The 22,800-nt window shown below is 40.1% G+C and overlaps 1 protein-coding gene across 1 annotated transcript in view; it reads right to left on the bottom strand.

Annotated features, from left to right (window-relative positions):
- Positions 1-22,800, bottom strand: part of SCML4 (Scm polycomb group protein like 4) — a 138,340-nt gene that overhangs the window by 23,434 nt on the left and 92,106 nt on the right. Inside the window, exons 3-6 of the mRNA XM_066607411.1 lie at positions 14,708-14,837; positions 13,460-13,660; positions 5,570-5,764; positions 1,932-2,216 (exon numbers count right to left, since the gene is read on the bottom strand). Coding sequence (XP_066463508.1) covers positions 1,932-2,216; positions 5,570-5,764; positions 13,460-13,660; positions 14,708-14,837 — 811 coding nt within the window. The remainder of the gene's footprint in view (positions 1-1,931; positions 2,217-5,569; positions 5,765-13,459; positions 13,661-14,707; positions 14,838-22,800) is intronic.

The following is a 22,800-nucleotide window of genomic DNA, read 5'->3' on the forward strand; positions in this document are numbered from 1 at the left end:
TCAAGATGGCCGCTTGCCAGGAGGTGAACCCCACTGATCCAGGGATCCAGACAGCACACAGGGCCCAGACATGCAGGGAGCCCTCACTCCTTGGGATGCAGAGGGGTATCTTCACAGGGAATGTCCGTTCCCCTGGTATGTAAAGGGGTACTGAGGGCCTCCTCCCCTGTCAGGGAGCTGCTCTGTGAGCCCTGTCAGCAGCGTTCAAGGCCGCGGTTTCGGGCCTTCTAGCCTGCTAAAAAGTCCCCTCACCTCTCCCCCGGCCTCAGGGTGTGCCGCGGTGGTCTTGTCGGATCCACCCAGCGATCAGCCGGGGAGCAGGCCGGCCCAGAAATTTAGCCCGCGGTCTCGCTGGCTTCATTAGGCCGCACTAGGCTGGAGGCTCCGGCGGTCTCGGCTCAGGTCAGGAAGACCCTCTCTCCACTCCCCCTGTTGCCTAGAGGACAGCAGCAGTGATGGCAGTGCTCCTAAGAACTGTTGGACTGCCAATAGAAGTGCTTTTTGCCCCTATATAAGCGGAGGCCTCCGGCTGCACCTCTGTTCTCTTTGGCAGTTAGCTCCGTCCTTCTTTTATTATTTTTACTATTTTTTAGTTAAACCACTTTAAGGTAAACTCTTCATTAAATGTACAGACTCACTTTGAGATTTGCTACATGGATGTTTAAAATTTCGTCAGTTGCTCCTCAGCAACAGACTGACAATGATCACTTTTTTCATAGTAATGCTGAATTATAAAAATTGTATGTTAGTAATCGCTCCCTTGTGAACAAGCATATGCTAGAGGAGTATATTCCCATGGGGAATGCAGTACTGTGATGGATCTCCATATCTATCATTAATGAATCACCTGTGGGAAGGCTATCACACATTTAGCAGGCATAGCATTAAACAAATGTGTCAAAATGTATCTTCTTTGTGTGGATGGGTTGCTTTCCAAGAAAATGCAGAAATTAATTTCATAGCACAATATTGTAAAGAGCTATAAACCAAGGTACTAAGTATATAATACACAAACAATATGCAAAGTACACCAACAAACTACACATGAGACAAACTTCCCACTGCTTGGGATACAAGACCCAGAAAATTTCTAATGTGCAGGAATCATAAGAAGCAAAGAATGACTTGAGTAATACATAGGTTGATTGCCTGAAAGACTCACATTCAAGGATCCTAATCCAGTACAGAGTATTCCAAATGATCGAAATAGTCATCTATGGAATTTGCTGTGACCACTCATATAAAGATGGAATTATTAATAGTACAGCGATTAGTATTTGACTTGGATCCACTAAATATATTTGTTAATGAGCTTGTTGGTGACTTGAAAAGTAAAGTATTCACATCTACAAATTATGTTTCCGTGTATAGGGTTACACATTAAAATATGTACAATATGAAAAGTGTGCAAAATATCATTTTTTATGTCCTAAATAGGACCTTTATGTGCTAAATGGGAAAAGTAAAGGGGTCACGACTAGATTATTTAATGTTAATTGCAAACGTAAGTGCCCCCCCATGTAATGTAACTTCCCAGTGTCGTACAAGTGTGAAATTTGGCACAAGCATTCTCTAGGTCCTAAATAGGAAAAGTAAAGGGGTCACAACTAGATTATTCAATGCTAATTGCAATGTAACTTTCAGGTGTCATACAAGCATGAAATTTGGCGCAACATTCTTTAGATCCTAAGTGAGGAGAATTGGAGGGGTGGCACATGCCGGTACAAGCAGCCTGAGGAAAATCTATCGTTCCACTATGTGTATACATATTTTATTCCTCGCTTTCTCTAAAGTAACCACGACTTCATAACATTTTCCGTGCAAACAACACATAAACACCTGTATCAAATTAACTCGGGCGAAGCCGGGTATATCAGCTAGTTTGTAATAAAAGCATTATCATAGCAAGAAATAAAAATGAACTTCATTACCACTTCTGTTCCCCTCAAGGTAACTTCCACTTCTGGTGGGACTTGATGTCTGACGCCTTAATCCTGTGGAAGATTGACCTCCTGATGACATTTGACTGGACCTATGATTGCATAACGAAGAGGAACTTCCACCACTTCCACCTCCGAGCCGTCCTTCTCCATTGTTCTGTCTTGCAGGGTAAAGAGAAGGACCCATATAGTTGTAGGCAGAATCAGAAGGGTCAACACTATATCGTTTTGTATTCACAGGATCAACCAAGTAATCTTCTGGTATTACAGTTTCTGCTGAGAAAAAGGGAACCGCATAAACATTTACATGCTCAAGTACATATTAATGATAAGTAATACAGAAGGCTGTTTTAACACAAATCTACAAGGTAAGCGTTTATTTTACGTTTAAATTTCTACTTTTATTGAGTAAGATTTTCATAAACGTGCAGGAAAAAGGGAATATAGAATTTCTGGAAAGATTATCAAATGGGTATTAAAGGGATTATCGGAAACATTTCCACGCAAAAACTACTGACGATCTATCCTCAGAATAGGTTATCAACTGTTAGTTGTGGTATGGGATTCCCGGCGATCACGTGATCCCCTGGCCCAGCTGTCTGTGCAGTTGGCCAGATGTACATCATAGAAGACGAGACCAAAAGTGGCCTAGCTGGCTTCACTGGCATTGAAATCAATGGGAGCTGAAGCAGCTGTTACACTTCCAGCACTTTCGCCTCCGGGGAAAGGCATGGAAGTATAATAGCTGCTTTAGCTCTCATTGATTTAAATGCAAATGAAGCCATCTAGACTACTTCTGGTCCCGACTCCTATGATGCACATCCAGCCCTCTGCACAGACCGCCAGGCAGGGTGATCAGGTGATCGCTGGTGATTCCGTACAGTTTTTGCCAGGAAAACCGCTCTAAATATTGGTCATTATTATCCGATTTGTGGGGATTTGACTTCCAGCACCTATGGTAATTAGTTTTTTGAAGGGACAGTGGCACTTAGACAAGTGCTATGGACTCTTCATTGTATACATACACAATGGCATAAATTGCATCAGAACTGTTCCTAGTATTACAACTCAATCCCATTCACTTCAATGGCACTGAACTATAGAATGACCATGTGATCAATAAACATGACGTCACAGGCCAAAGAAGAGACCGCAGCATTTGCTCAAAATCTGAAACTACTACAAATGGCCAATGATAGTTGGGGTGTCGGAAGTTGTACCTCCAATGATCTGATATTGATGACTCATCCTAAAATCCTATATGAATCACAGATTACCCCTTTAAAATCTGAAAAGAGCAGTGTATATAGATTTACACAAGCATATATATCTAGAATCAAATGTTTTCTAGGAAGTACAATCAAAACTAGCTGTTTTCACAAATTGAAATTGTGACAATATGTATTATACTGCCACAATTCCAATAAGCATCACAGTTGTAATTCCAATCCTAAATTCTTCATATGCCCAGATCTTGTTGCACTAATGGGGCTCTTGAATTGTTCTAAATTATAATACTCAGTACAGGCCATCTCCTCCACATGGATTCCACTTAAAAATCCACAGCATAAATCTGTAGCTAAACCATTGGGTTCTGCCACGGATTTGCAATTAATTTTACTGCGAATCCGTAGGTGGATTTGTCTTTTTCAATTGGCAAATCCACATGTAAATTTCTTGATGTGGAGTCTGTGTGGAATCCAGTTAAGAAGTGACATGGCACTTTTTTTTCTGCACATGGATAATCTTCACGCAGAAAACAATACACACAATATATTCTACGGCGTAGATTCCCATTAGGATACAGATTTTGATGTAGATTCCATGCAAAATCTGTGGCAAAAACCGCCATGTGAATAAACCCGAAGCAAAGTATTTGCACCAGCACAACAACATAGATTTGCCCATACTATTGTGCCTACTACCACACATCTGTCAACAAGTGGAGAAAATATGGGAGAGAGACAGCAAGCATCACAGCAAATTCAAGCAGGTTTTTAAGTGTTTTTAATGCTTTTTAACATTCTAAGATTTTGTTAAACGGGTTAAACTACTAACACACGGGTGAGCATGATGCGAGGCGTTTTTCTGGAAAAAAACGCCTCCCGTCACTTCTGTGAAGTAGCGATCCTTTCAGGTGCTTTAATTGTTTTCAATGGGAAACCTTGTATCCCACTCGCATGCATATCACACGGTGTGCGATGTTTTTTACTGTCCCATTGAAAATGGGTGATGCTTTCTGAGGAATGCGAAACGATAGGACATACCATGATTTTTCCCTCACTGTGATGTAGTGTATATGTATATTCAAAAAAGTAGGGTTCATATTCGTGCAAGTTTTGTGCCTCTTGCACATATACATTCTTGGTCGTGTTAAACCAGCTGTTTTGTACTAAAGGAAGCTTTAGGTGTAAAAGATACCACAACTCCCAAATATTTGAATTCCTTAACAATTTGTAGTTGGTTATGTTCCAATGAATAGATCACTAGTGAGGGATATAACTAGAGATGAGCGAACGTGTTCTTAACGAACACTTACGCACCCGGACACCGGCTTTACCGAGGACTTCAGTGTCTGCTCGTAAAGATTCGGGGGGCGCCGGGGGGCGGGGAGAGGCGTGGCGGCGCGGGCGGCAGCAGCGGGGAACAGGGGGGAGCCCTCTCTCTCTCCCTCTCCCCCCCACTCCCCGCCGCACCCCCCCGTGCTGCCACGGCGACCCCCGAACTTTTTTCGCCCGAGCACGGAATTGCTCGCAAAGTTCGGTGTTCGGGCGAAAAGGGGCGGAGCCGAACACGTTCGCTCATCTTTAGATATAACCAAAGAATTACAGATTTCCCTTAATTAATAGTCAGACTCGACATGTTACCAGATATATCAAAAATAGGCATAATATGAGTCATTGATCTACTCCTGTATACAACAGATCATACTGTCATTTAACTATATCAGGTGATTGCTTGATCAAATCAGCCACTGGCTTCATTGCCAATGCAAAGAGAAGAGGGGACAGGGGACACCCCTGCTTTGTTCTCCTCTGTAACACCATCCGTCCCAAAACACGACCATTCACCCTCACTCTTGCCCCTGCCATTGAATACAGCAGTTTAACGCATGCCATACATTTCTCACAGAAACTTATCCTATGAAAAACAGCCCACAAATAACTCCATTCGATACTGTTGAAAGCTTTGGTAGCATGAAATGAAAAACCAACCCTGCTCCCACAGACTCGATCTGCCTGATCTGCAGGATTATAGCGCTGGTATCAACAGTGCCAGTCTATCCAAGAGCAGGGGGGAGTGTGTCAGAGTACCGAAGCAAACTGTACACAGGGCAGTCTGATAATATGGTTCCATTTTTCATACATGAAGAGGCGACTAAGAATGAATCACAGCAGCAACACTGAGAAGGAAAGCACCAGATAGGTTGGCTAAAATAGTGAAATATTTATTGTGAGCAGGATGGTTGCTTTAACACTTACCATCTTCTTTCTCACTCTCAGGACTATCTCTCAGTCACTCTCAGGACTATCCACCACTTTGCCCTAGGCTGAAGCTTTACTTGGGGAGGTGTCTACCTTGATATATAGCAAAAGTGTCAGGATAGATTGCAGATACCGTACTCTTACCTGACTCCATCCTTCCAGTGTCATATTCCTTGGGGTTGTCTGAAGTGGCGCTATACTGTACAAAGGGTTGATTGCTAAACAGATTGTCACAGATGAGGCTGCGGCACAGCTTCTTCAGGAATCGCAGAACATATCCTATGCTGTTCACCACAGGAAGGCTGAGGAGATGTTGTTTTCCTTCAAATGAAGCGGAAACTGAAAAAAAGAGAAAAAAAAGCACTTTTGTCACAGGCACTTTTACTGTAGAGCACCATTGGGATCACTCACACGAGAGCATATTGGCTGCAGATTGCAAGTATATTTTTTACGTGCGTAATATGCAGAATGCAGCAAATGTGCATGTAACTTGCATATACTTTGCATAATTTATGCACCCACAGAGTATAATGGTGCATAGTACACACCAAAATAGGATATGCTGCAATTTTGTTCACGCGTTTGTGAAAAATGCAGTTTTGAACGGCCCAGTGTACATCAATAGGACTTTAGCACTGCGTAATACGCAGCCAAAATACGATTGTGTGAGTGAGCCCTTAGGATGCCGATACAGTTGAAAGTACAGAGAAGCATAAAAAATACATAGAAAGTTATACTGTCCCCACCACTCCAGTCACCGTCATCTCTGCTCTCTCCCAGGTTCAGAGAGCATGTGCCTGCTAATTATACGACTGCTGCGTCCAATCACTGGTCTCAGTACTCACTGAGGCTAGTGATTGGCCGCATTGGTCATGAGTTGGGACGGGTACAAGACCCCTGGACTAGTAAGTGAGAAGAGACCACAGGGAAGCCACAGTGGGGAGTGCAGCCTGTTGCATTAGGTGAGGCGGCAGGATAATAGTAGAGGAGGTTCCTATTTTAATAGCTGTGCACTGGACCCATTCAGGTATTAAAACAGCTCCGATTGTGGATGCCATACTTGCATGAGATGGGAATACCCCTTTAATGACTGGGCATAATTTTGTGATTTTTGGCATGTGCTGGCTTAAGTTCTATACCTTTTGTAGGCTATCCTTAGAGCCTCTAACACAATAATAGTGACCCTTTAAAGCCTCTGCAGAGTAATAGTGCTCCCTTTTTTGTCAGCACACAGTTATAGTGCCTCTTTAGTGCCCTTTTCATAGCAGTAGCGCCCACTTACTGCACTTAAACAGTGAAAGTGCTCCCTTAGTGCCCCCCACACAATCAAAATACCCATTTAGCATTCCCATAGAATAAAAATGCCACAAAAAATGCAATACTAACAAAACCCCTTTTTCATGATGAACAGAGAAACTAGCCCACTCTGTCAGCAGAAAGGTACATGCAGGTGTGATGATGTCATTGTAATTGTGCTGACCTGCATTGAATTCCCAGCACCCCACAAGCTACAAGCCTAAAGTGACCTGCAGCCTATAAGAGCTGATTGCTTCCTGCTCATATTTAACTGTATCTGCATCCTGGGAATAATGAAAAACCTTCCTACTTGCACAGGCCCCTGAATAAATCTACCTCACCATGTTTGAAAAAACAAGTTTCTCCATGAAAATAGTAATTATGTAATGAGAAGTGAGACCTAAAGCTCAAGAAATCTAAAATTTATTGCAAATAAACGTATGAGGTTCTCTTAAAAAATAAGTGCTAAAGACCTTTTAACTAGTATTATAAAACTGTTATGTTTTTCTTTCCTTTATGACATTCTATCCATAATTGGAGAGGTCCTAATATTTAAAATTTCAGATCAAATAGTTTTGAAATACTCCACTTGTATTAGGGAAAACTCTCCACTCAATTTACTAGTTCCAATTATTCTTCACATGTAAGGCAATTTGTCTGCTGAAATACATTTTTCGCCTACCGATAGTGATGGTGTGGTAAATTCTAAAGCATGATAATACATTAGCTAGAGCTCTGACATCCACTATAGTATTCATAGGTTTGTTGGTACGCTTTAAAGTGTGCGCTAGATCTTTTCGTGCTCTAATTAATTCTCTTTGTTGGAACGACAGCTTACTAATTATCTCAGCAAGTACCCAATCATGAATGGCTGAGCAATTTCACAAAGCTTATTTTTCTTATGTAGAGTCTTCCCTTCAGACATGCCAGTGTTTATATGCACTATCTACTTCAAGTCATGTTTGCTTTGTTTTTTCTCTCTATTGAAAGGGGTTTAACCACTAAAACAGATTATAATCTATCCACAGGATAGGGGGATAATTTGCAGATTGGTGGGGATCTGACCAAAATTAAATCCTCGGCTATCTCTAGCAGTCCTATTGAAATGAATGGAGTATCAGTGAACACTACTCTATTAATTCGGATATGTTTTGAAGCCTAGTCCTTTGGATACGAGGATCCCATTGATCAGCAAGTTATCCTCTATCCTGTAGATAAGAGATAACTTGTTTTTAAAGGTATAACCCTTTTAAGACTGGTTCTCTTTAAACCCTTAGCAAAATCCACCATACATGTACAGCAGATGCAGGGTGTCAGTGTATAGAGCAGGCGCATTAGCCTAGTCACCACTCTGATTCCGTCTGTTTAAAGAGTAGCTGCACTTTCTACTAACATTTGACATCAGCAAAAGTTAAAAAAGAAAGACGTTTCCCAGTGGTTGCATTGCTCAGCAACAGTATGGTGGTGTTATGCAGTCACTGTATGGTTGTATTACTTGGTCACAATATAATGGTATTATTTAGTCATGGTATGGTGGTATTCAGTGGCAGTATGGTTGTATTATCAAATCATGGTATGGTAGTATTACTTAGTCACAATACTGACTTGGCATCCAGTTACAATATAGTATTTACCTTTTTCAGTCATGTCACTGATAATTACTTTTATGGCACCACAATTGATGATAAAGAATTGTATGATTTTTTTATCTCCTTTGTTTTTCTGACCAATTTTCATTATGAAAAGGAACAAAAGAATCATGATAACTGATGGAGTATAAATGTATCTTAAAGTGGGGCATATTCAGGCTGAGAGCATAGGGAATGCGCTATAAATGCTGCCCTTTTCATGGAGCACCACTATGTCCTGTACACCCAAAGCCAGTGGAAGCTTCCTGCATTGTTCTGTGTCTGCAAGTGCCATGACAAGTTATGAAGCTGTTCAACCAAGTCATGCTGGTTTTGTCTTCCTCCCAACACATGGGCAGGTCAGTGGTGGTACTGTAGAGGAAGAAGGCTAGCCCTGGAAGATGAGCTGACCCAACTTCCTACAAGAAAAGCTTTAAGATGTCATTTTTCCTGATAGCTTCTGCAGGCCTTGATGGAGTAGATGTTGATCCCACAGTCTGCCTCTGCAGACTGAAAAGAATATTATTTTGAGGGGGACACAATAAGAGCACTATTACTTTGTGTGAGCACACGTGAGTTAGTGCTCGGAGGTGCTATTACTATGAGGAGAGAAAGGGTGCTTACAGCTATGGGGCCATAAGTAGTTATCATTACACTGACAAAGATATCGACTATTCATGAAGGGCACAAAGTGGGTATTACTGTCCAGGGTCAGAAAGGAGGGCACTATTACTGTGGAGCACAAAGGGACCATTATTACTTTGCGGAGACCTAAAGTATTACTGTATGTGGGCACAAAGTGGGCAACTGTCACTGTTGCAGCTAAAAATTGCAGATGAGTTGTGACTAGTGGCCAAGAAGAGAAGCTGCATGGGAACCATAACATTGGGACAACCTGCCTAATACACCCCACAAGACACACCTTTTTTTAGATACTTTGACTCAGTTGCCAATTTATCCTGCTTTCATAATACAAACTTTAGGAACTGACTGTATAGTTGCTTATACCACCCCTCAACAGTTTTCAATGCAATAAGAATTAATATTACTCACTTCTCTCTTTTGCTATTATAGCTGATCTGTGTCATACACTGACAAACACACACAGATTTTCATACAGCATAATCATAATGTGTAAGTAGTGAAAAAAAAAGTGATCAGAGAAGGACAGAACAGGACTTGCAGTTTTCTGGTCCTGACATGCTGCCGCACTGCATACTGTGTAAGTAACACTGCAAATTCTTCCTTCTTTCATCTCATTGAGTGCCATGCCAGGCAGTCGGACCTCCTGACACAACAGAACCCAAATGCTAAAGTAGTAGTTGCAGATAAGATACATTTGTTTATTTTATGCACGAAACATTTATTCGGCACCTTGTGGTATTTACGTGGCCCACTGTTTTCTCTTAACTGACGGGTTATGCAAATAGTGTAGGAATGCAACGCTAACTACGTAGCGTGCCACAAACTTCCTGTTAAGATGTGCTATATTTGTACACTTGTGATTCCACTACTTTTACTTATGTTATGTCTTTACTTGTCTAGACGCTAAATGAATTCCAATACAAAGACTTTTTCCTATTAACTGTGTCCTCTGGACAAGCCGAGCTTTGAAAATTTGCATTAGGGTTAATTGCGACTAGTGCTAAAAGGCTCAGTTATGGCACCAGGAAAACTGTACCCTCTGGCCGAACGAAACTGACATATGACAGTACTGAGTGGTGCCAAACAAACCCTATTGACAATAATGGGGTCTGTTCATTTTCTAGCTGTCCAGTACTTTACAGGTCGAAATAGCACTGCATGTTACACTATTTCCTCCTGTTTTTTAACCAAAATTCAGCAACAGAGGTTCCAAATAGAATGTCCAACGCTGATGTGAACAGACCCTTAGCTGAAATCCAAATGTACATACAATTAACATTGAACAATTTTAGTAATATTGATTTACTTATATAAGGCAATCTTGCAGTATTAGAAAATATAGTGTTCTTAGCTCACATTTATACTAATTGGCACATTTAGACCATCTGGCAAAACATGACAACCTCATTCAGAACTAAGCATAGAGACTGTATATATCTCAAAAACATCAGCCATTTATCTCTTATTTGCATGCAACTTACTGATTTTAATCTGGATCTAATAAAGTGGAGCTTTATACATTAATAGTGCTCACATCTGGTTTTTCAAGCCTTTTATATAATAGGAGATTTAGTTCTCTTACAAGGGCCTAGGTCTAAATACTATAAATATAGATCTCAACACACTACTACCATTCCATGTTGTACAGATCCTCAATGTCGTGACTAAATGACATGTTTTAATGCAAGATGTATTGTGGAGCTTTTTACAAAAGCACTATACTGCGGCACATGGAGGGCTGACATGTTTATAGTATGGACCTGAAAGGGGTCAATGGGCCACTTCTCAGGATCCATACGTGATGCTTTGCTCTATATAAGCACTCTTATGTGGAAAAAAAAACATGTTCATCAAATTATTTTAAAAAAACCTACTTGGTGAAGAAGTCACAGTTATGTTCTACATGGATACACAGAATTTGATCACAATGTGAACTAAGAACGTCATAGACCTATTTATTCCAAAAAATAACAAATTGCACTATTGTACAATTATACAAACATTCCAAACACAAATATATGCATATATACTTGCAATTCTGTGTTTCTATGCATTGCCATTACAGTCCCAGCCAGTGCGGGATTAAGCAGACCATAGGCCCTGGGCTGTTCCTCAACTTGGGCCCCCTCTTTCCCCACCTTTCTGTGCTACCAGGTTAAGGCCTCATGTCCACGGGGAAAATCGGGCCCGCTGCAGATTCTCCATGGAGAATCTGCAGCGGGTCCCTCCTGCCCCGCGGACATGAGCGCTGAAAATAGCAATAAATAAGAATAAACTCACCTCCCATCCGCTCCGTTTCTTCTCTTCGCTGCGGCGTCATCTTCTCTCGTCGCGGCCGGATCTTCTTTCTTCGGCTCGGCGGATGTGCAGGATGACGTCGGTGACGTGCCCCACGCATGCGCCGGGCCGAAGCAAAATGATCCGGCCGCGACTGAGAGAAGATGGCGCCGCGCCGAAGAGAAGAACCGGAGCGTGTGAGTAAAATATGATTTTTGTCTCCCGCGGATCCGGACGGCTTCCATAGGCTTCAATAGAAGCCCGCGGGAGCCGTCCCCGCGGGAGACCCGCATGACAATGGAGCATGGTCCAGATTTTTTCATGCTCCATTTTTTTTAAAATCCTTTTTATTGACCATCCGCGGGTATTTATCTACCCCGCGGGTGGTCAATGCATCCCTATGGGGTGCGGATCCGCGGGCAGAAGAAGAGTTAAAATCCGCTGCGGATTTTAATTCTTATTTTGCCCGTGGACATGAGCCCTAAATCCTGGTCAACTCCAGACCAGACCCCTAAATACATTCAAACCGCAGACTAGACTTATACTTATCCCCCTCACTCTTGGGTTCTTTTCAGCTTCTTGTATTTGGACCTGAAGAGGAGCCAGGTGCGAGGACAAGTATTATCGGCTGTTATCTATTGAAGTAATCTAATCCGAAAAAATAAAAGATGTAACGGTAGCTCAGGTTGCCATCAGAGATTTCTGGGCCTCATACAGTCAGTTACTGAGGGTGGAGAGGAGAAAGATAAGACAAGGTTTTAGGGGCACTGTCGGGGAACAGTAGGAGGGGGTAACAAAGAAGAAGAGGATCTATGTGGCGGGAGGAGTTAGGAGAGACAGCTGATAGCTGTGTATATGGGGAGGTAACAAGGAGACAGTAAGTAATAGGTGCTCTATGCAGGGGCTAGGGGGAGACACATAATAGCAGGGGTTCTGTTAGGCAAAAGGGTACAGGGGGAGACAAAAGTTGACAGAGGCTTTGTATGTAGAGAAGGAAAGGGAGAGAAGGTAACAGGCTCAGTTGGGGGAACCTATCTAGGAGTTCTGTCATTGCATGGGGGGGCAAAATAATTAGCAGGGAATCTGTGCAGGAGACACTGTATCAGTGAAACTTTGGCCAAAATCCAGACTGAGATTGTGAAAACCATGAGAAAAGAAAACATCCCACTAGTGCTGCTGCCTGACATAAACATACAGGCAGCTGCTTCACAAGCTCCCTGGACTTTCCTTGAACAGAGAAGAGACAAGACAGACTGTCATAGTCTGACTGTATATCTTCTCCTGCTGCTCCTCAATGGGTCTCTGGCTACATGGCGATGTGATCTCCAACTCCTCTCCACAGGCAGCATGTCATGCTGGAGGAGAGCAAACTAGAAAGAAGGTGTTTATTTGATCCATTGCCAGGAAGCCAGTTAGAGAGGTGCCTGGAAGCAGAAACTGTCAGCTATGGCAGCAGACATCTATCCTGGCAGAACATATGGTCACTTCGGGTGATCATGGGCACCCCAAAAGACTTGGTCTTTGAATGGTTGCCCAAATCGCCTATTTGGTAATCCATCACTGGTCCCAATAGTTAAACACTGGTTTGTAAATTTTATTCTGTTGGGATGTGGCCAAGTTTTACAAACTACAGACTGGAATGTGTTGAGTAAAAGTAATTTGCATGTTAAATGTAACATCATAGATATATAATAACTATTGAATTCTCCAGCACCTGTTCATACAACAACTAAAAGTTGTGGATGTTATGTTTTTTGGCTTATCATGGCAGTTTGGGATTTGTTTCTTACACAACCTTGCTTTTCTAGCTTTTGTGGAAATTTTTGATGCTATGTTTTGAGCCAAAGCCAGAAATGGTTCCAAAAGGAAATGGAAATATAAAGAAAGGATTTATACTTCTCCCTCCTGGATCCACTTCTGGTTTTGACTCAAAAACTGCCACAAAAACGTACGTGTGAAACTACCCTTTCAGCCACAGAATTGCATAAGCTTATGTCAAAAGCTGCAAAACATGCCCTAGCCTTTAGTCACAGAACAGTTGTGCTCCTACTTTGCTGTTTGTTTATGATTATGTGATAAGAGCTAAGTTGCAAAAGCTTGAGGAAACCAAAGCCGGACGTTCTAATATGGAACAACAAATAAAAGCAGTCTAGTAATTATGCAGAGGCATGTCATCATTCCTCATTACCTGAAACCATTTCTCCTCCATAACCCTGTTTTACTAGGGAGAACACACTCTTCTGCTGATGAGCACAGTCAATGCAGGCTTGAACTGCTTGCTGTAGCACCATGGATGGACGCTCTGGTCCAAAGTGGTCAGGCAGTTGCTGGACTTTTTTTCTGTCAAGATAAGGTCCAGTGTTCCCTTGTTTGTTCACATAAATACAAACTAAAATACAGAGAAGAAAAGTCAATATTTCATTGGTGTTATGCAGGAAATAACACATGAAAATAACTGCAATACTGTAGTTTAGTCTTCTACCGAAACATTGAGATATTATACACGATGATTAAATGTTGTGTAGTATTAGATTTCTTAATATGATTGCTTATTTATAACTTTCAGTGTAACAATATAGCACCAATGATATCACATGGATACAACAGCTAACCAACAGCTGTTATCACCGACTGCTCCCATAATACTCCTATTCAAATTGGCTGAATTGTCATGTTATTTCTAGAGACAGAGGATGATAAGAGATAAAGGCTAGCAACACAGTGGAGCACTTATCTCAGGGAAAACAGAGGACTAGACAAGTTAACATTCATCTTGTTTAAAACGTGCCTCTCCCAACAGGAGGCACTGGAGGATCTGCTGAGTTTAGTATAGAGTACACATATCAGATTGTTGGTGGGTGCAGATAACATTGGGGAATAGGTACCTTTCCATAGGACAACTATTGCCTGAAAATTGCTGGAACAAACGAATGCAAATGACAGTCTTCCCATGTAAACACAACCATAACAGGGTCGACAAATGATAATTCACTTGTCATTTTGTTTCAGCTCACGCAAAAATTAATAGGTGGTTGATGAAACGTAAAGGTATAGTCATTTATATTTGAACAAATTGCGAATGAATCTGCCCGGAGAATCTCTTAACAGATTTCTCACAGTACTGTTAATGAACAATTCTTGCTCAGTGTAAAAGCTTTTAACCAACTATCATTCATACTCTTCAACAACTTTCCTCGACGACTAATCAGCGGATAGTTGCTCAGTATAAAGGTAACTGGATCAACTGACATCTATCTAATGTCTTTAGCTAGAGATCAGGAGATTAATACCATTGGTATTTGGTTATCATGTAGCAATGGAGAACATTCAAATAGTTAGCCTGGCACTGTTTTTTTTTTTAGCTCAACTTACTTCAAGATACCCATACACATGCCAGACTAGATCAATCAATGTAATTATGCCAGAAATCTTATACCTGTAAGTGCCTGTGGAACAGCAGAATTGGGCACGGTTGCTGCATCCTGAGGTATAGAACTGATGTCTGGTTCTGGAGTGCTGCGAGGAGGCGAAATTGCTAATGGGGTCATTACGACACGAGATTTCAGCTGCAAAAACAGATGAAAAATGTTCAATGGCAAAAACTGGACCAGGGCAGAATATGTAAAACAGACAGTGGATTAGGTGATTATGAAATGGCACTCTTAATACTATAGCAGATGAAGATGTATTGTTTGAATCTGACTAAACAAAATTATGTGTATTAGTAGATTCTTGAGTATTAATTCTGATATTGTGATGTTTTTGCTGATGAATGTGATTTTTAATAACAGTAAGTGCTGAGAAAGTTAACATCTGATATTAAATATTAAAGTGTAATTATCATTATCTTTACATTTTATTATGTAACGGAGAGTCCAATTTACACTGATCCATTTAAAGGCCCATTTACCACACAAATATCTTTCAAAAGATTGAAAGATCAGCGATCATTTTGCATAAAGTACTAATAGGTATTTGCTATTAGTACTTTATTAGCTTCATTTACATGCAAATGAGCTTCTGGAAGCTGTTACAGAACTCAGCAGGAAATCTGAGCTCTTTATTTAGCTCCACTGTTCAGCTATGGGCCCCCTGTGGAGCATTCAGCACCATGGACAGCAGACACAACATGCAGTCCTGCTTATCAGCTTTTCTGCAGGTGGAGCTCAGGACTGAGAACAGCTGCAACAAGGTTATCAGCTGTAATCAGCTGTCCTCGGGTAGAACACAGCATGAGTTCCTGCTTATCAGCTGTTCTGCTGAACGACGGTTTTCGAGCAGAACTGAAAATCGGCGTTTGGCCGAATAGTGAAAGATGGGCAAATTTAGACACAATGATTAAAGTCATCTTTTGAGCGAATTTTAAGTGATAATTGTTGTGTCTAAATGGGCTTTAAAACTACACTGTAATAGGATTTTTAGCTGTTTTCTTTAATACAGAAATTTAAATGTAAAAATTGGTTTATTAAAGAGATTGTCACTTCAACCCCTCCTAAATTACAGTCATTAGTGAATAGTTTAAAGGACACCAATTCCAAATCTGTACTTTTTATCCTTATACTTACTTCAATTCCCCACATTATGCATACTGATACAAATAGAGGCCTAGTTCACTCCACTGTGCGCATGCACTCAACAGTCCTCCTTAAACGGATAAAAAGTACAGATTTGAAATTGCCTTTTAGTCTATTTAATGATGACTGTAGTTTGGAAAGTGGGGTGCGGCGTGACAGAATCTCTTTAATTACAAAGCTCCCCATAGGAAAAGCCAATCGCATATGAATTTTAAGTATTTCTTTTGAACTCCATGAACCTGTATAAATCCATCTTCAGTTTGATCCCTGTAGTTATAGTCGTGTACTGCAGTATGATTCAAAGGAAAGATGTTAGCTTTCAGAAACAACATCTGTACCAAAAACCCATTACAATACAGCGCTAAATGAAACAATGTAAACCAGGGAATTATTTTATGGAATAAAAATTGTAATTATAGTGTCACTTGTCATGTATTAAATCTTTATATCTTTTGCTATCTAGATGAAACTTCTAAGGAAATACATATCGACCATAAATGCAGGGGTGCAACAAACCCTGGAATCGATCTGTAATTTGTAAGGTAATAGAAATAAATTAAGGAATGACTGAGAGTAGTGAAGGTTCACTTTAACTAGAAACTAATGATGAATTTCATTTAAAATATTTCAGAATTTTATTACAAATATGCAATGTTTTATCAGATTCAGTCTTTCAATATTTCAGATATCTGTGTGTATTCCGCTTACAAATTAAATGTTAATATCAAAACCAATTACTCCAGGTGATATGTTCCTCATCCATTTCAGAATGAAACCAAATAAGCAGATTGCAAATATAACATAAAAAAATGTGACAATGTTTTCTTGACGGCAATGTTATAATACCCAAGTCATATTCATGGTGATCCCTATGAAGAATCAGGTCAAGAGATTTATTACAAATTAATCAATATCCTTATTTTGTACTTTTGGTTAGTTACAAAAAAATAAAGAGTAATCAATATTAATTAAGTCGCAAGTTTATATTAAGCTCACTGGTGTATAAACAAAAGTTCAGCCGTAAAAATAGTAATGTGTTTATAGTCATTGAGATCTTTAATCACTGGGTGGCCTAAGGCAGTTGCTTTAAATCCTCTGTCCTTTAGACATGCCTGCTTGAGACTAATCACTTGACTGAAGCAAGAAGTGAACTGACTGGCTATATTTTCAGAAATATTGGAGCAGATCACAAAATTGTTTCCCCCAGTGTGTTTGGGTGGCAAGTATACTTTATCATCAGCAACTAACAGCATATGTCTTTATCTAGAGGCATATCAATCAATTAATGTCATTTGTGCTTTAAACATATTGAGTGGTAAGTTATTGAAGCAACACAAAATCATCCAGGAAGTAAATTCATCTCTACAAAATAAATTGTTTCTAGCAACACACATACAGTGCTGGAAAATTATATTTTTCATTTCTACTATTTTTAATATTTCTCACATTTAATTGATTCAGATCCTCAAATAAAATGTAGTCTAGAACAATAACAACCCAACTATGGTAAATGCAAAATTTTGTTTTTAAATTGATAGAAAAATGTCATCCAACAAAACCTCGGACTCCTTAAAAAAGTAAATGCACCCTTATTTACGGAGTTCACCAATAAACAAAATGTATTTAAAAATGGGTTCATTTATACTAGATTATAGCCACCCATGCGAAAGCTAAACATCACTTACATGTAATCATTCTACAACGTTAAAAAGCATAAAAGATCTCAAGTGTTAACCCCTGGCATGATGAAAAGAAACTCTAGACAATGATGACAAAGGAATTTATTGACATATCAGTCCAATGGAAGTGGACTGCAATAATCTGTAGCTTGGCCTATATAACTTACTCTGGTTCAAATAATCACTTGGTACACTAGGTTTACTATGCGTAAGAGGTCAGGTGAGGTGGGGTTAATTGTTCTTTTTTGCGTATAAAAATGCAGAAAGTCTAAAATTACATAGCTTAAAAAGAAACAATTCAGTCTAGAACCTATTACAAGGCAATTTCTAGTGGTCTGGTAATCCATCTAACTACAGTTAGTGTTACAGTGCTAAAGTTTCCCACAAAGAGCCTATTTATCAACAGTTCTCAAAGAGCACATTAAAGCTCATCCAGAAAAACGCCTAGAGAACTGCAAGTGTCAAGCACCTCAGATACGGTCAAGATTCATGATTTACTATTAGAAAGATCCTAGGCAAAAATGGTATCCAATGTAGAGTTGTAAGTACTACTAACCAAAAGAAACAAATACTAGTCTAACCTTTGCCAAAAAACCACCATGAGATACTGCAAGGCTTTTGCAATGCTGTTCTGTGAATTGTTTTGTGGAACTTTCTGAAACACATGGTTCCAGTCTTCTACAATAACAACCCAACTATGGTTAATGCAAAATTATGTTTTTAAGTCAAGATTTCCTTTACTGATGGAAAAAGGTCATCCAACACAAACTGCCCCAGTGTGATGGTTGGGGACTGCTTTGGGCTTGGATGGCTATATTCTGAAGGAGAATGTCTAGTCATCAGTCTGTGGTAAATTAAATTATTGTTCAAAAACTGCATTTCTGTTCACTCAGGTTGATTTTATCTTATGTTAAGTCTTCTTTAAAGATCTGAAACACGTAGGTGTGAAAAATAATGGTATTAGGAATAGGGCCAGTAGTTTTTCATGTCAATTTACATACGTTTTGTACTTTTGTTTAATTATGGACATGATCATTTAATAAAATTTGTGTTTCTGCTGTTGGGTTTATGGCGTGATAGTATTTTGAATAGGAGTCAATTAGAGATGAGCGAACGTGTCCGTAACGGACACATCCGCACCCGGACACCGGCTTTAGCGAACACTGGAGTGTTCGCGCGTAAGTGTCCGGGTGCCGCCGGGGGGCGGGGAGATGCGCGGCGGCGCGGGCGGCAGTAGCGGGGAACAGGGGGGAGCCCTCTCTCTCTCCCTCCCCCCCCCGCTCCCCGCCGCACCCCCCCGCGCTGCCACGGCGGCCCCCGAACTTTTTCGCCCGAACACCGAGGTGTTCGCAAAGTTCGGTGTTCGGGCGAAAAAGGGGCGGGGCCGAACGTGTTCGCTCATCTTTAGAGTCAATCCAACATTTATCAGGTAATACTTGCTTTGTATATTTGCATTGAAATTAATAGTTTCCTATTGAAGCGTTTGAGTTGTAAATTCAAATGGGCAACCAAAGCTCACCTTCCTGTAAGCAATAGTATAACTCAATAGGACTGACACTATGGGTTCTCTTAACACATATCTAAGACACATTAGGTTTCTGCTTATTGTGAATGAAAAATAAAAAAGACGAATGAGTTCAGGCACATTCTTGCCCCCAAAAAACAAAAACAACATATGCATGTAAAGACAAAAGGTTGGTGGTGTATCCTGAATTTAAAAAAATAAAAAAATCAAATACTCACACTCTGAAGATGCAATGCTTGAAGATTTATTGTGAGGGCATGCAGAGAGTAACAACGTTTCGTGTTGGCTATGGACCCTTCATCGGGTAAGGTGAACAGTGGTGCAGGAGCCCTTATATACTAAAACATAAGGGAGAACAGCACTATCAGTTCCCATTTTGGATACACCACCCTTTTCGTCTTTACAAAATGATGCATAGAAATGAATCACACTGCTGTTAATACACATTATATAATGCCTTTTGTGGTTAGTTCAGAGATGTACATGAACGTAAAATATTATGTATAATTAAAAAAAATGCAAGTTTGGTTCCACAGCTATAAGAAAAGCAAAAAACAACTCCTGTTACGGTACTTCCAAGAGGACTCATGCATGTACAACCTAAGTGGGTGGGCTATTCTGATATTTCTGTTTAGATTAGTGACATAAAAGAAGCAAAGGAGCTTCACCTTCCAACTTCAAGTCCCTGAGTCTTCATGCAGGGAAGCAAACTGGAAGCATACAGGAAAGAGGAAGACAGCATATCCCTGGTAAGCACTCTGTGATATGGGGGAGGTTTTGATGCATAGCATTTGTATGCTTCTAAAACTGTATGGTGGATTATAATGTATATTAGTTTGCACTGTTGTAAAGCAATCTGTTTATGTCAATATTCTAGCATATTATGCCAAGGAAGATTGTGTTATGAGACACTACTGAGGGTCAATATCAATTTAAAGTTTAATGGTAGTATTTTATACTCTAGGACATTCTATGTAAGGCGCGTGGGCATATCTATATTGAGTGCCTGCACACATGCAGATTACTGTTAACCCTGCAATGCATGCTGTAGAATTGTGGACACAATAAAAAAAAATGTATGCATTGTAGGGTTAATTGTTAGGCAGCACCTGGACTTGCTATATAACTTCAAGTGGCACATGGCAAGTAGCGGTGATCTGCATGCGGTTATAGTGAATCACTGCAGCATGTCACACTAGCCGTTAGCAGTAAATCCTAAACTTTACTGCTAGGAGTGGTAGCACTGTGCAGCACGGGTGGTCACATGACTGTCATTCAAATCAGAGAACGTCCTATAGACCCCAGAAGTGGCAGTGTGGCAGAATCTTTCAACCCACAGTATTTGGAGCCATGTATATATCCTGCAAAAAGTGCATTGCAGGGTAAAAAGGTATAAATGATTCTGCTTGGGCTTTTCCTTAGGTTCCTTAGTACATTGTTAGTTTTTCAAAGGGTCAGTTTAATCATTAAAGTTTAGAATATATGGGTTTTAGCCGTTAATTACTAAGTAAACCACTAAAAACCTATCTGCGGCCCCAAGAGGTTTGCTGATTTTGATTTTGGCGCTTACCTATTGCCAAGTTGTGCAGGCCTGCTCTAAAGAGACCAAGCAACAGCTTAATAAAAGTAATAGATTCTTGAATAGTTAAACCAAAATCTAGCTCTAGCATTTAAGAAACTACTCATACCATGTAGTGAAAAAAAAATACTTGCAATTAATATCAGGTAATCAGGTGTTAAAGCCTATATTTCACTTACGCTTTAACAGACAGGAATTGCATATCTGTAAATATTTAGTTTAATAAATAATTACAAAGTGAATCCACCCATTTCACCAACAAAGAGCAAAGCAAACTAAATATGTATACTTGTAATACACGTTTCTCCAATAGCCTTTCTAGTGATCATCTAATCATTTGAACTTGATGCTAATTTACGGCCTATTTACATGCAAAGATAATCTTTAAAACGATCGAAAGATTGATAGTTTTAGTGATCGTTTTGCATAAAGTACTAATGGGCCCTAATGCCCATTAGTACTTTATCAGCTTCATTTGCATGCAAATGAGCCTTCAAGAGCTGCTTGCAGAACTCAGCAAATGGTAGTCTGAGCTCTGCAATTAGCTCCATTGTTCTGATATGGACTGCTAAGAGAATACAATATTATCTCCTGCTACCTTGGAGAACACAGCATGCGGTCTGAAGAATGGATTTTAAGCTGACCTAAAAATCATTGTTCAGACAATAAAAGTGAATGATGGTAGCATTTACATGGAACAAGTATCACTCATATGCCATCTTTTTAATGAATTTTGAGCGATAAAAATGCTAATTTTCGGTTGTATAAATTATTTGTGTCAGTTTCTCAGGAGGTTTTTTGTGTGGTTACCTCACGTTTATCTCTACATACTGTTTGAATGAAGGTCAAACATTGAAATGTCAACATATGTTTAAAAAAATAACATAAAAATTGTTTATACTGCATAAACGATGGACGATGTGCTTCATTGCTCATCGTTCAGTTTAAATAGCGTCCATTCAGTACTGAATGGCGGCTGTGTTATGTCAATGGAGAAGGGCAGACGGAGTGAGAGGAGAGAAATATCCTGCACTGCCCCGCCACCCTGCTGGCCGCTCTGTGAGTGTCGGGCATCGCTATACACTTGTCATATCATTGGTTCAGGCTGCTGCTCTCTCCCCTCCCCCAGCAGCTCTGCATGCCCTGATTGGTTGGTGTGTATACCACAAGCCTATCCCAGGCTCACCAGGAAGTCAGTGCATGGAGAGAGAATTTCTATTACAGGAAGGGTAGAATGATTCTGAAGTCCAGATTCCTAAGCATCAGTGAAAAAATGAGCGATATTCACGTGAGTGTTCCATCTAATTCCGAGATGGACAGAACTCACTCGAGAAAAGAACCCATTCATTTGAATTAATTCATTGGCACAAGTGATTTTTTACTCCGACTGATAGGACTTGCAGTGATTTTTCAAACTCCCTCAAAAGGGATCGCACTCACATAACATGTAAATGTGATCAATTTTTAAAGCATTTTACAATTGGAAATCACATCCGATTTTTTTTCATGGACGTAAAAAAGCAGATGTAAATGTAATGCAAATTGCGCATATTTATTGCAGAAATGTATCTTACACATATAGAAATTGCAGTGAAATTACAGGTAAAACTGACAGTTTTTCACTGACCTACAACACCCATGTGAATACATTCATATCACGGGTACCTGAGACTTCGCTCACATGTGCGTGAAAACAGCATGGAACCTTACGCTTAATATCCTTACAGCAGATCAATAGCCTGTAGATTGGAGAATTATGTCCCACCATTCAAAATGTAAAATAATGCCATGCTGAGATATAAAGCGAAATATACAAAAAAATTACAACGCTTTTGTGTGAAGGTGTTTTTAAGCTGACAACATTAAGTCAATTTACCTTTTCTAAAAGCCCGTTATTGTGCCTTATGATTATACTCACAGGGGACACATCAGTCCTTTTGCACTGCAGTGTTTCCTGTTTATCTGTAATTTGTGTGCTTCATACACACAGATCACAGAGATTAGATCACAGAAATGACAAGAGAAATAGTAAGAGAAAGCAGACCTCAGAGAGCCAATGTTGATTTTCCAGATTACATTCTGTCGCCATGGTGATAGAGTCATTGAGAGCGTCATGGATTGTCTCCTCCTGATGAGTTCTAATAAGCTGTTTGAATAATCTGTGACATTTAG

This window comes from Eleutherodactylus coqui, chromosome 1 (assembly GCF_035609145.1).
Source record: "Eleutherodactylus coqui strain aEleCoq1 chromosome 1, aEleCoq1.hap1, whole genome shotgun sequence".
Classification (NCBI taxonomy): Eukaryota; Metazoa; Chordata; class Amphibia; order Anura; family Eleutherodactylidae; genus Eleutherodactylus; species Eleutherodactylus coqui.